This window comes from Eleutherodactylus coqui, chromosome 5 (assembly GCF_035609145.1).
Source record: "Eleutherodactylus coqui strain aEleCoq1 chromosome 5, aEleCoq1.hap1, whole genome shotgun sequence".
In the NCBI taxonomy this organism is placed as follows: domain Eukaryota; kingdom Metazoa; phylum Chordata; class Amphibia; order Anura; family Eleutherodactylidae; genus Eleutherodactylus; species Eleutherodactylus coqui.
Window position 1 is genome coordinate 256054065 of NC_089841.1, and position 14190 is coordinate 256068254.

The 14190-nt window shown below is 49.2% G+C and overlaps 1 protein-coding gene across 1 annotated transcript in view; it reads right to left on the minus strand.

Moving 5' to 3' along the window:
• Positions 1-14190, minus strand: part of DDX49 (DEAD-box helicase 49) — a 32969-nt gene that overhangs the window by 9984 nt on the left and 8795 nt on the right. The window contains exons 3-8 of the mRNA XM_066604548.1: positions 13209-13294; positions 13013-13134; positions 9221-9408; positions 7825-7965; positions 7617-7692; positions 177-253 (exon numbers count right to left, since the gene is read on the minus strand). Of these exons, the coding sequence (XP_066460645.1) occupies positions 177-253; positions 7617-7692; positions 7825-7965; positions 9221-9408; positions 13013-13134; positions 13209-13294 (690 nt within the window). The remainder of the gene's footprint in view (positions 1-176; positions 254-7616; positions 7693-7824; positions 7966-9220; positions 9409-13012; positions 13135-13208; positions 13295-14190) is intronic.

Below are 14190 nucleotides of genomic sequence, written 5' to 3' on the forward strand. Positions count from 1 at the left end.
CTGATGTTGGACTCTCAATCAAATCCGAGGTCACCTACTGACAGTGAGGACAGCCCCACTTATTACATGGACAGAGCCAAGAGCGTGGCACAGAAGCAGAAAAACTGACTAAACCCTTCATATCAGCAAAACAAGATGAGAGCGAACAATTAAAGGCGCTATGCACATCTTCTCACCTGGCCGCCACATCAGTTGCAATGAGGATCTTGTAATTGCTGGATTTGAATCTGGCAAGAGCGGCAAATCTCTGTTTCTACGGGGGGAAAAAAACAAAACAAATACAGGGACATCAGTAGCCATTGCCTTAAACTACAATTTAAACCCCCCTGGATTAGAGTAATGATACTTCTAAATGAAGGTTGTTATGTTGTGGGCTCTACAGCACCAGTACTTCCACGTACGTCCCGGGAGCACCAGGCTGTGAGACCGCACTCAGAGAGTCACACCAATTACTAGAATGGACACCGGTCATTATAAACCTTCCTGGACAGCAGGGGTGTCAACCGCCTTGTCACCGAGGGCCATATCAGCCAGTTGTGTCAAAGTGCAGATTGTAATTGCATCATAAGGGCTTGTTCATATGAGCATATTTGCGCCGCGTAATACACAGTAAAGAGAAGCAATTAATTGGGTTTGTTCACATTAGCGTACTTTTTGACACAACGTGCACTTGCGTGGGAAATTAAAAAAAACAACAACATACTTCTTGACCCATCTTGGTGCGTATTATGCACTGCAATAGGCCACTGAAGTGAATGGACTGGTGCAAATGGGCACGAAACCTGTGTATTCCCAGCATGTTTGCGCACCATTTCAATGAGCCGGCGGTCTTTCTCTTTTTTGCCAGCACAAATATGCAGTATATTAGCACACATAAATACAGGCTGGAGCAACAGACAAAATGAACGCCAGCGCAATTTTTGGTCACACAAGTATGCATCATATCTTTACGACCCATATGCACTTATGTCTGTGTGAACAAGCCCCAATAGAGGCCCCCAGTAGTAATAGTGACTCCCATAGGGGCCCCCAGTAGTAATAGTGACCCCCACATAGTAGTCCAGGGAATGATGCCCAACCACTGGCCAATAGCACAACCCCCCCACCCCCCACCCCTACACTCACTCTGCCTGCAGCTCCAATCCGATGGCAGCCTCTGACCTCTCACCTTGGCACAAAGGTCAGAGGTCACAGACTGCACTGCGCTGAGATTGCTTTAAAATAAGGGCCAGAGTCAGAAACTTGCTGACATGATCCACTAAAATGGATGTCAATTTATCATTAATTATAAAAGTTAAGTCGCATCTTGACTTCAGGAAGGCCCGGGAGGCATCGGTTTGTTTAACGGCAAGGCAAGAAAAAAAAAAAAAAAAAAAGAGGATTTTTTACTCACCGTAAAATCTCCTTCTCGTCATTGGGGGACACAGCAAAGACCTTGGGATATAGCTACTGCCCCTAGGAGGCAACACTAAGCACAAAAAGTGTTAGCTCCGCCCGCTGGCTATATCCCTCCCTGCAGACACCCGGCTAATCAGTTTGTATGCCAGCAGTAGGAGCAGCCATGCGGGAACGGAAAAAAACAATAGTAAGCAATATGACACAAAGGTTCTAACTGTAGGCCTCAAGCAGCAATGAGTGAATCCGGCGTGAGAGGACGACTTTTGGAGGCTGCGAGACCACGCCGCAGACACTCCGGTATCACGAATAGAGAATCAGAGAGTCGGAATGACAAAGTCTGTTCCAAATAGATCTTCAGAGCTCGCACTAGGTCTAAAGCGTGCAGAGCCCGTCATCTTGGGTGAACTGCCACCAGACAGAGCAACGGCAGCACAATATCCTCATTGATATGGAAAGAGGACACCGCCTTGGAGAGGAAAGAAGGAATCGGACGCAATACAACCCCATCCTGGTGGTACACTGTAAAGGGTAACCTCGGACACCCTTCGGAGGGAAGTAACCGCCACCATTAAGGCTACCTTCCAGGATAATAACTACCATGGTACCCCTGCTAATGGTTCAAATGGATGAGCCTGTAGGGCGTCCAAGACCAGATTTAAATCCCAAGGTGGTAACGGGGAGCGAAATGGGGGTGCGGTGTGAGCGACTCCCAGCAGGAAAGTGCGCAAAGCCAACCTGGATGCCAAGGGGCGCTGAAAAGGTACAGACAAGGCGGAAATCTGTCCCTTGAGGGAACTGAGGCTGAACCCCATCTCCAGCCCATCCTGGCACCAAAGAACGAACCCTCCCCATACACCCTCAATGAGGACAGCTTCCTAGCCATAAACATCGTTTGGATGACCGGGTCAGAAAAAAAAAACCTAGATTTTGTAATGACCTTACCTAAAATGTCTCTCGCCCATATCATTGGGGGGCACGGCTTCGACCTTGAGACGTTCAAGAACAGTACCCAAGGGGTGGGAATATACAAGCAGCCACATGTAAAGAAGGGAAATCAACTCTGCAACCACAAATAGGTGCCTAGGCATCCCGCATGCTCAGAGACAGAGCAAAAAGGGCATCCGAGAACCAGCCCACCACTGAGAAAAAAGGGAGCTCTCGATAAGGAGCTTCCGATGAGAGACCCATTCTAGAAATATGTGCCATAACACTGCCTGAACATATTGCGTCTCTGGCACAGTAAGGCTGGATTCACACAGGGCGGATTTGCCGCGGTTTTGCCGCAGCAGATCCGCCCGCGGCCGCTAATCTCGGGATTAGCCAGCCATGTGGATGAGATTTCTCAGAAACCTCGTCCACACGAGACGGCTAATCCACTGCGGTAAATCTGGTTGAAACCGCGGCTGGGCCACCGCAGCCGCGGTTTCAAAAGATTGAGCATGTCTGCTTACTTTTTTTTTTTTTTGTTTATTTGCATCGCAGCCGCGCTCTTCTCTATGGGAGCGCCAGCCGCAACGGAAAAGCATGCGGCCGAGCCGCTTCAAAGCCGCCGCGGCTTAAACCGCAGCGGTTCTCCCGGCGGAAATCTCTGCCTTTTCAGCAGAGTTTTCAGCCGAGCTTTCAGCTGCCTTTTCAGCCCAGCTGAAGAGGCTGCCCATTCATTTCAATGGGAGACTCAGCTGAAAACGCCCAAGAATAGAACATGCAACGCTTTCAAAACGCAGCGTTTTTCAAAGCAGCGTTTTCAGCCCTGTGGGAGCAGCCCCATTGAAATGAATGGGAGCCTTGTACAGAGTTTAGCACAGGGCTGAAAACGCCCTGTGTGAGGGAAGCCTAAGGCCTCCCTCACACTGGGCGTTTGCAAAACACTGCCTTTTCAGCCGAGCTTTCAGCTGCCTTTTCAGCCCAGCTGAAGAGGCTGCCCATTCATTTCAATGGGAGACTCAGCTGAAAACGCCCAAGAATAGAACATGCAGCGCTTTCAAAACGCAGCGTTTTTCAAAGCAGCGTTTTCAGCCCTGTGGGAGCAGCCCCATTGAAATGAATGGGAGCCTTGTACAGAGTTTAGCACAGGGCTGAAAACGCCCTGTGTGAGGGAAGCCTAAGGCCTCCCTCACACTGGGCGTTTGCAAAACACTGCCTTTTCAGCCGAGCTTTCAGCTGCCTTTTCAGCCCAGCTGAAGAGGCTGCCCATTCATTTCAATGGGAGACTCAGCTGAAAACGCCCAAGAATAGAACATGCAGCGCTTTCAAAACGCAGCGTTTTTCAAAGCAGCGTTTTCAGCCCTGTGTAAGCAGCCCCATTGAAATGAATGGGAGTGTTGTACAGCGTTTAGCACAGGGCTGAAAACGCTGCTGAAAACGCCCTGTGTGAGGGAGACCTAACCCTGCACTGCGGCGAAACGACGCCAATGCGAGGAAAACACCACAGAACACCAAGGCTCCACAAGTGTTGACAGGAGTAACAGCAGAGAGCAGGGAGACTGAAGAACCTCCGCCCAATAGCGCATCCCGCTTAGTAGAGATGAGTAGACCGGGCAAGCTGAATGTGACATTAGCACCATTAGAAAGAGGGGATGAAACTAAAGAGCTGGGGCCTCTTGACAGGCGACCGAGTTGCCAGTAGTGAGCCGCGCTGGTTTTTTCACAAAATCCTCCGGATTCGGGAGGGTGAGCACTAAGAATTGAAAACAGTATTAGTGTATACCATCGCACAGTCTCCTGCTAACAATCCTGCAGGAAGAAGTTGCACAGGACGATCGCAGCGCGCTACTAACACAGTCTGATTAAATGCTTTGTCTCCCTGACTGTGCTCTTACCTGCGTAGGAAAGCTTCATGGAGAAATGCTGTAGGAGTGAAGTCGCAGACCGCTCTGACTATAGGGTACTATAGAGACATCCATAATAGGGGAGAATGTGAGGCCTGTTCGACATGATGACCCATGTCCACATTGACACGGCTGACTGAGCCTGCCGCCCCAGTCCCAGAAAGCAACGGATGCTGGTTTGGTTCCGAGGCTGCCAAGAGAAGGACCCATAGTGGTTTAGCATGTCAGAGCTGACGTGAGGGGACCTAGTAGATGGATCTACTGCCCCCAGGCTCCTTGTTGGAGGAGGAACCCCCCCAGCCTACCACTATACCTAGATAAAGCGAGATATCCGAACTGGATGTCCATCCCACATAGCGGCGTGAGTGCACATAGTATGCAGCTCCGGGCGGCCCCAGCCCACGTCTACTCCTGTATGTGAGAAGTGCTAAAGCTGCCTGCAAAGATAGTGCAGACGGCCACCATAGGGAAGCTAGCCGTCCGGTACGGCTCCCCCATTGCGGAGTGTAGGGGGGAAAAAATATATGTTTGTGGACTTCTTATGCCCCGTACACCTTCCCTAAGGAAGTTACTACCGATGTCAGCAAGTCCAGAGTACTGCTGATAACCAGTCTGAACATGGCTGAATGCACTCTTGTACTGCATCGAGAGCACACATGGCACGTGCTTCTTGCCTGCAGTCAGACACGGACACTGTGTTAAAGCTGCCTGTCGAGAACCGCAGGCAGCACCCCTCAACGAACTAGCCGCTAGGCAAGGCCCACAACCTGGTCTATAACAGACCTGAGGGGCGCTGAGTCCAGAGGCTTCCTGTGCAAGTACTCCTTCCACATGAAGGATACCACAGGTGTCAGCACGGCCGGAGCCATGCTGCAATTAGTTTGCAAAACGAGATCTTCTCCGGCTGGATGCCTGTAGCGAGAGCGCAAATACATAGCTCTGGCCGGCTCCTCTCCACGTGTCATTGTGCACACGGACACTGAGCCAAGGCCGCCTGCAGGGAACTGCAGGAGGGGCAACTGGAGAGGTACCAACAGGCAAGACTCCACCCGGTGAGCGATAAGTCCGGGGACTCCCTGTGCGGGTACTCATTCCAAGTGGAGAGTACCCATGCTGAGAGTCATGCTGGCAATTTATTCAAGTACAATTTATTTCGTTCCTAAAGACAAGATATTCTCCGTCCGGATGTAATCTGGACTGTAGCGAGAGAACACAATAATATGTGGCTCTGGCCAGCCCCGACCGCATGTCATCCTGGATACGGACACTGCGCTAAGAATCCCTGCAGGGAACTGCAGGAGGGGCAACAGACGGGGCTCACCTGTATTCTCTATTGGATGCAAATCGTGTGGCGAGAGCGCACTTGGTATGTGGCTCTGGCCGGCCCCTGTCCGTGTGTCATCCTGGACTTCAACACTGCGCTACGGCTGGCTGCAGGGAACTGCAGGAGGGGCAATAGGGAAGCTACCAATATGGTAGGCTCAACCCGGTCTGGAGCAGGCATAGAAGGTACCACAGGTCAAATAACTCGAACACCGTTGTTCACCACACGAGATAACCTGTAGCTCGGTGTAAATCTCATACTGTGTGCAGGTACTCTTCCCCATATGGGAGGAACCACAGGTCTCAGTAGGACCAGAATCACACTAAGGTTCACTGTGTTTGCCCTTCTGAATAGGGGTAGATTGGAGAGTAATACTACTCCATCAACCTGCAGGAGGAGGTGGAGCTATGGCGCCTAGAAAATGGGGCACAGCCATTGGTGGGGTGGGGAACACGAATTGCGCAAACACAATACAACGCGCGGCAGCCAATACATATATGCCCATGGCGGCACCAACCAAGCCATGTGACCGCATGCAGAACATGCCTGTCTACACAGAAACCGCCGCGCAGCGGCTACCTCAACCAGTGGCCGGGCCATACCTTGAAAGCCACCCACCCAGCCGCACGGCGGCTGGTCTATACCTTGAAGCCATCTATACATCAAAAGCTGCGCGTCAGCCAGCACAATCAACCCCACCTGTGAAGCTGAGCCTCTAAAAAACTGCAGATTCCATCAGCAAGCTCTAATATGGCCCCAAAGCAGCCAGTGAAGGCATAACACAATACACTGTATGGCGGCAAATACCCCATGCGACACATACACAGCCTGTCAGACAGAGTGACACAGGAGGGAACCCTGAACAGGCCAGGACAGCAAGGGAAGCCATTTTCTTCTTACCTGCTTCTTTCTACTCACCTGTCTTCTCTTTTTTCTTAAGACGGTTCAACTCCCGCAGAGCTCAACCCTCACCATCGCCTGCCCTTTCACGGGGAGGGGATGTGGACCGTCCGGAAGAAAAACGGGGAGCTTTATGGCTGGCGGGTCCTAGTGCCTTTGGGGTCAGCCAGCCATCACTTCCAGCAGGGCACTCACCGCAAACATCTCCTGCCCTGCGCAGGAAAGAGGATGCTGACCCAGACCAACGGGAAGGGGGGGGCACCATGGCTGGCGGGACACACACAGGACTACCCGTGTGGTCCTCTTTCTTGTGAGGGGACCGGGCAGACAACAGAAGGAGCACTCAACTTCTGGTCGCCCTCCTCGGTTGGGTTAAAAGGAAGAGCCATTACTCCCTGGCCCATCCTGGAAAATCCATTCAGCTCTTGCGGGCGAGACTGTCCGCCTCCTACGGACACTAAGCTAAAACTGATTACCTGGGTGTCGGCAGGGAGGGATATAGCCAGCAGGTGGAGCTAACACTTTTTGTGCTTAGGGTCGCCTCCTAGTGGCAGTAGCTATATCTCATGGTCTTTGCTGTGTCCCCCAAAGACATGAGCGAGAGAAAAAAGTAGTTTGAGAAGCTGGAGGAATCTTTTCAATCTTTATTTGTGGCTCCCCAGCTTTAATAAGTGACTGCTGCAGTCCAGAAGAATGCTATAAAAAGGTTTTCCAATTGTAAACTATTGATGACCTGTCCTTAGGATGTGCCATCGATGGTAGATAAGTGACCTCGGACCCCCAATGAAGAGCTGTTTGTGTTCATGCACAGAGCCAATTTCTGCAGGAAGGTGACAGCTCTGTTCCCACTGTAGTGGCCAGGGTTGGAATTACAGGCAACATTTCCATTCACTTTAATGGGGACTTTGCCTGTAATACCAAGACTTTTAGGCCTTTGGCTGAATTACACATTGCCTGTTCAAATTAATCCCGTACAGCACACATATCAAACACAAGGCTGGCGGGGTCTGCAGTTTACAGTTTTTTATATATTAAAGTTGCTTCAAAAAGGAAATCTACAATTTCAGCAGATGTGATGTACTACATGGTGAGGAGTTTAGTGGAAGGAAATCAGTTGCCCATTGCTGTGTAATAAAAACTCTTTGAATTGGAACTTGCCAACTTACCTGCTTCATCATGGAGTGCAAAGGTATAGAAGGGAAGCTGAACTCACGCAGCATCATGTTGAGGATTTGGCAGTTCCTGAAACACCAAAAAGGAGAATATATACAGATCTGTAAAGAACATGATAAACTGTGATCTCCATGTTTACTGCTTTGGTTGGGAGCCCATTACAGAAAATCATGTTCTGCCATGAAATATCTCAGCGCTTACTTGCAAGTGTTGGTGAAGATTATAATGGACCAATCTTCGTGCTCATCCTGAAATGTCTGGATCAAATGCACCAGATAAGCATCTTTGACTTTCTCAGGTACTAAGATATATCTCTGGTCCAACTCCTCCACTGTCCGCACCCTGAAGGAGAAAAACATGCTGTAATTGCAGACTTTATGGCTTGCTAACTTTCATTTTAAAGTGCCCCACCTGTCCCCGGACAAGATGTGCTCTGGAACTGGAGAGAACAGTTCATCATCTGCCACCTCCCTGATCTGACAATAACAGGCCCAATTTTCAGTTATCTAAGATGGCTGACTTCAGACTAACTCACCCCCACAGTGCATTGCTAGACTACAGACACACTATACCCACTCTCTCATTGGCCTATGCTGATCACGTGAGCAGTGCTGGCCAATCAGGGAACAGTGCATAGTAAGCATTAGGGTGTGGGCCGGTACCAGTGGATTGTAAGGTAAATGTCCGAAAAACAGCAATAAGTAACATAACCCCTCTGGTCGTGGAACTGAAATTTTGTCCCAGAACTGGAAAGTCACTTTAATAAAACAGAACAGTAAATATTAAAAGGCCACAGATTATTTTTTTCCCTTTTTTACATTCTGAAACCCAATTTCCAGCAATTTAATTTTCAAGAATTAACAGGCGCGAAGTACTATCTTCATAAAGTGCTGTGGAACTGCTTTACTGTAGGAATGGTATATTATGTAAGTCGGTGCAGTTATATTCAGACTCCTCATAACTAGATCAATAAACGAGACAGACAAGTTCCAAAGCAGGTTAACAAGCCACACGCTGTAGAAGGACAACTAACGCATTTTCTTTACACAGCTATGCAGACAAGTATACAATTCTGCTTCCTATTCTTACGGCCATTTAAATATGAGAAAAGGCCTGCAGACGCATCATCTTAGAGCTTATACTAAATACTTCACCATAAATGGAAAGCCATAAGGCTGGGTCAACATGGGGGGCTTATTTGCAGCAGAACGCTTGCCTCCATAGCTGCAGCATTTGGTGCGGATTTTGCAGAGGGTTTTATTGTGCATTTCTGTGCGGAGATCACCCTCTCATTGAGAAGAGGTGAATTTCTGCACTGTAAGTCAATTTCTGCACGCGTTCTGTACGGTTTATTCCCGCAGCTTGTGGACATGATTTTCAAAATCTCATCCCTTTTTCTGCTACTGTAAACATCGAGGGTCCGCACAGAAATTCCACAGCAAAGCCGCCCCGTCTGGACCTCCTTGATGAACCAAATTCACATCCCAATTCTCAGTGTGTTCATCTCCTTTGTATTTATACAGCCCTTCTCCAAGCAGAACCCCAACTATCAAGAGTTGTGAAGCTTCCGCCTCATCACGTAGATTCAGCTCCTTACTCTGACGTGGATTCCCAGAAGAAAGGCTTGTTCATTGCAATGGATTTCAGCTCCTGCAGGGTGTCGGTCAAGGTGGCACTGAAAAGGAGAGTCTGTCTCTGGGCAGGAATTGCTCCAAGAATTACCTTCAAGTCTTGTGTGAAATCAGTACAACCCTGTTCCAAAAGGCGATCCGCCTCATCCAGAACCTGAGGGGGGTCCAAATTGGGAAAGATACTTAAAGGAGATGTCTCGAGGAAGCAGTGATTTTTTTTTTTTTGCCCAGTCCCCCCCATTAAGCATACATTACTAAGCCCCCCTGTAAATGACATTTCTAGCTGGTTTGTACTTACCGTTCCAGCGTTTCAGCAACTTATAAAAGTTTCCCCAAGATGGCCGCCGGCTCTTTTCCCGTCGCTCGCTGCAGCCCGACGTGCGCGCTCCCGAGACGCTGCCAGCTGTGTCTCCATGACAACACGACGCCCCGCAGCCGCCGACCAGACCCACCGCAGCCGCCGACCAGTCACCCACCGCCAGGCAGCAGGTAACCGGCGCTAGCCCCCGGCTCGCCAGCGCTACGCTCCCGGCTCACCAGCGCTAGACCCTCAGCCCAGGTGAAGGCCCCGGAGCCCAGCGCTAGGTTCCGGAGCCCAGCGCTAGGTTCCGGAGCCCAGCGCTAGGTTCCGGAGCCCAGCGCTAGGTTCCGGAGCCCAGCGCTAGGTTCCGGAGCCCAGCGCTAGGTTCCGGAGCCCAGCGCTAGGTTCCGGAGCCCAGGTGAAGGCCCCGGAGCCCAGGTGAAGGCCCCGGAGCCCAGGTGAAGGCCCCGGAGCCCAGCGCTGGGCTCCGGGGCCTTAACCTGTCAGTGAACATCACCCCCGACCCATCACTTACCTGGGCGGCTTCTCAGGACAGCTGGACACCTGGGCGGCTTCTCAGGACGGCAGCTCCAGTTTCTGCACCTTCCTCTAACAGAGGAAGGTACAGAATGGCCGCTCCAGCGCGCTCCCGAGCAGCGACAGCTCGTCTGCGCATGCGCAGAAGAGCTGTAGCGGGGAGCACACTGAAGCGGCTCGTGCTGGAAGGAGAAGACCGGACTGCGCAAGCGCGTCTAAAAAAGCAAGCTGCCAGCGAATTTAGACGGAACCATGGAGACGAGAACGCTAGCAACGGAGCAGGTAAGTGGAATAACTTCTGTATGGCTCATATTTAATGCACGATGTACATTACAAAGTGCATTAATATGGCCATACGGAAGTGTATAACCCCACTTGGTTTCGCGAGACCACCCCTTTAAAGGAAATGTATCGCCAATATTGTTAGTAATTACAATCACAAAAGGAAACATTACATTTTTCTAAGTTGTTTTTAATTATTCAATTCTGACAGTAGCATTTAAATCCCCCGAACAATTGCAGAGAGCCATAAAAGTGTCACGGCAGCCGGGGTCCTTCTGAAAGACCCCAGGGCTGCCTTAGCAGACTGCCTATCAAGCCGTTCCCGTGGGGGTGGCTTGATAGACTGCCTATCAAATTGCAGTATGACGTAATGCTATAGCATTTAGTCATACTGGAGGAGCGATCAAAGCATCTCTAGTTGTGGTCCCCTAGGAGGGCTAAAGAAAAAAGGAAAAATAAGATTAATAAAGTTTTATTAATTTGAAAAAAAAGTAATAAGTTTAAAATCACCCCCCTTTTGCTATATCTATAATAAAAAAAAAATCTAAATCATAAAAGAAAAATACATATTTGTTCCATATCGCCACGTCTGTCCATAAAAGTCCGATCTATCAAAAGTATCGCATTTACCCCGCATGGTGAATGTCGTCCGAAAAAATATAAAGAAACCCTGTCTCCCAGAAAAAAAACGCAAACTGCAGGACATCCTGCATAAAATGAGCCCTCGCACAACTACGTTGACGGAAAAATAAAAGTTATTACATGCAGAATATGGCGGCAGAAAATAATTTTAAAAAAAATGAAATGTCTTTGAAAAAAAAAATACAAGTAGTAAAGAAAAAAAATGCCTATACAAGTTTGGTATCGTAGTAAACATACTGACCCATAGAATAACGTTATGTCATGTTTGTCGCAGTTTGTGCGCTGTAGAAACAAGACGCACTGAAAGATGGTGGAATGCCTTTTTCTTTCATTTTACTCCGCTTTGAATTTAGTAAACCTTTTTCAGTACATTATATGGTACATTAAATAGCACCATTGAAAACTACAACTCGTCCCGCAAAAAAACAACAAGCCCGTATACAGCGACGTCGATAGATAAAGGAGTTACGTGTTTTTTTGTTATTTTTTTAAAGGAACGGGGGAGGGGGGGGGGGGGAGAGGAAAAACAAAAATGGGAGGGGAAAAAAAGGGGGGGGGGGGCATGTCATTAAGGGGTTAAAGAACGGCCTGCAGTCCAGCAGCTTCTTGCTGCAGCACCCATACATTTTGAGCTGAAGGGCATCATCATGTTGAACAGTCCGGATCCTGGGGATACTCTGCCTCAGATCCCCCCATAGGGATGGCAGGCAGCTTATCGCTAGCAATCAGTGCCTCTCACACTACGTAGATCAAAGGGCACCAACTCCATCAGTATCGCCCCTTAAGGCCCATGTCACATGGGCGTATTTACGAACAAAAAATTTGCAAGAGCAATACATAAATAAAACCCATTGATTTTAGAAGGTCCCTTCAGAAACACGGAATTTGCATCAGAATGCTATAGTTGGTGACACATTTGTGAATGAAAAGATAATCATGATCCGATTAAACTAATTGGCCATTTCCATGGCAGAGCGTTGATGCAGTTTTTTGCACATGTAATTACACACGTGAAAAGTACAGTAAAAGCCACTGTTGTGCGAGTAAGTATACAACAACCTATGTGCAAAAACATGGCCTAATTGGGAAAGGGAAGTTAGGCAGGACCTTCCTTGCACCACTTTATCTCCTAATGCCATTTAAGGCCTATTTATTTATTTTTAATTAATAAGGGGTTTCTTGACAAGTAAAAAGATAAACCCCTAGCTAAAATTAGCTGAAGAAACGTCGGCAGTCGCTATTATGCAAACAAAAAGGACTGGTTTGCCAGGGACTCTCACTTTGTGATCTGGACAGGCAAGATGCTCAGCAGGCACGTCCAACACTACAGTACCCAGGATTGGTTCCTGCGGCTCCCTCTCACTGCCTCCAGCCCTCCCTCGGTAGCTCCACTACCCATTCAGATCACGTCCCAGGAACAGTACGCTCATAGTCCTGCAGGAAGGAGGGATAGAGCCCCCATGCTCCTACAATAAAGGTCCCCCGACTGGCACGCGGTTCCAACACTTCACCCTCTGAAAACCCATCAGCATTTGCATTCCTGCACTTGAGATCTACAGTCATGTGACCGCTGACGGACACAGGATAGAAGACAAGCTTGGTATATCTCAGGTTTATGGTGGGGGAGGGGGTACTCCCTGCATTGCGGAAGGGCCGAGACCAGACAGGTCAATAGACTTCATGACTACAAACCAGTAAACCTTTATCTACGCAGTGCCCACTGTCACAACGGGGATACACCGGGGGTCGGAGGAGTGGAAGCCGCTGCTCTGACCTGTGTAGTGGCCGGTGTTGGTAATTGCAGGCCGGGGTCCCACTAATTTCAGCGAGACCTGCACCTGCAGTTACGAGTGCCGGCTGCTGCACCGATGTACCCCGCACTGACAGCCGGCGCAGCCTGGATAACCCCTTTAACTTACGTGTAGAACCTTTAGTTCTGCTGCATGCTTTAGATACCTGCCCTCCTGTAATACCTCCCATTTGTCTGATATCTTACCAAGAACTTAATCCTTTTCATGCTGAAGGTGTTTGAACTGCGGATGTGGTCTGCCAGCCGACCGGGTGTGGCTATGACAACATGTGGCTTCCTGGCCAGCTCCAATGCTTGGGCAATCATATCTGTGCAGAGGAATAAAGTGTAAGTGCAAAGTGAGAACCGTCCGCACATCCTTCATGCAGCGGACAATACGTACCCATCCCACCGACTATTATACAGTCCTTCAGACCCAACGGCTTGCCGAGAACTCGGAACTGCTCTGCGATCTGATACGCCAGCTCACTATAGACAAGAGGAGAATCACAGCAGTCATGTATGTGTCACGGGAACAACCCACCACCGACCCACAAGATGAGGACTATACGGGTATTTATTGTTATGGCCAACAAGAAGAATCTACAAGGTTCCAGGTTGTGGATGGTATAAACTGGAGACAGAGTTAGAACAAAACACATTTAGGGCGCCCACCCACTAGCGTTTTTTTACTGCGAAATTCGCAGTGTTTTTTTTCTCTGCAGGGGTCTTTGGGCTATGGGACATGCAAAGCTAAAATCGCGATCGCGATTTTTACATTACAAGTCCCATAGACCCCCTGCAGAAAAAAAAAAACCTGCGAATTTCGCAGTGAAAAAAAACGCCAGTGGGTGGGCGCCCTAAGACTTGGAATGGCCCCTCACCAAAAATGGTAGCCGCCATGAGAGGAACACATGTGGCTGTAGGATGTCCTGAACATATTGCTGAGCTGCCACTGTCCCTCGTACCACTACTAGGGGTGACCGACTGTCATATGTGATGGCCCCTTAAACCATCATGCCAGCAGAGGGCAGTGTGCTGCTCACGACACCCCTGTAAATGGAGGAGACTGCGAGTGGGTGCAAAAGGCCGTACATGTAATGAAGGTTGTGAGGCCAAATGTCCTTCCGCCAAGTCCCTGCAAATGGTTCAGACAGACACAGGGTTGTAACGATGGCGCCCCCTGTCTCATGGACGGTGGAACAGTTCAAGCTACTCGTACGATCAGACACTCCTCTCTACTGGGGAGATTGTTTTGTTTTTTTAACAAACAGCACATTATCTGTACGCATCACGTGGTTATTAGACAGCACAATACATCTCCACATGAAATCCCCCATTGCCTGTGTTCCCCATGTCTTGCTCCTCCCTCCACCCATGCCTGA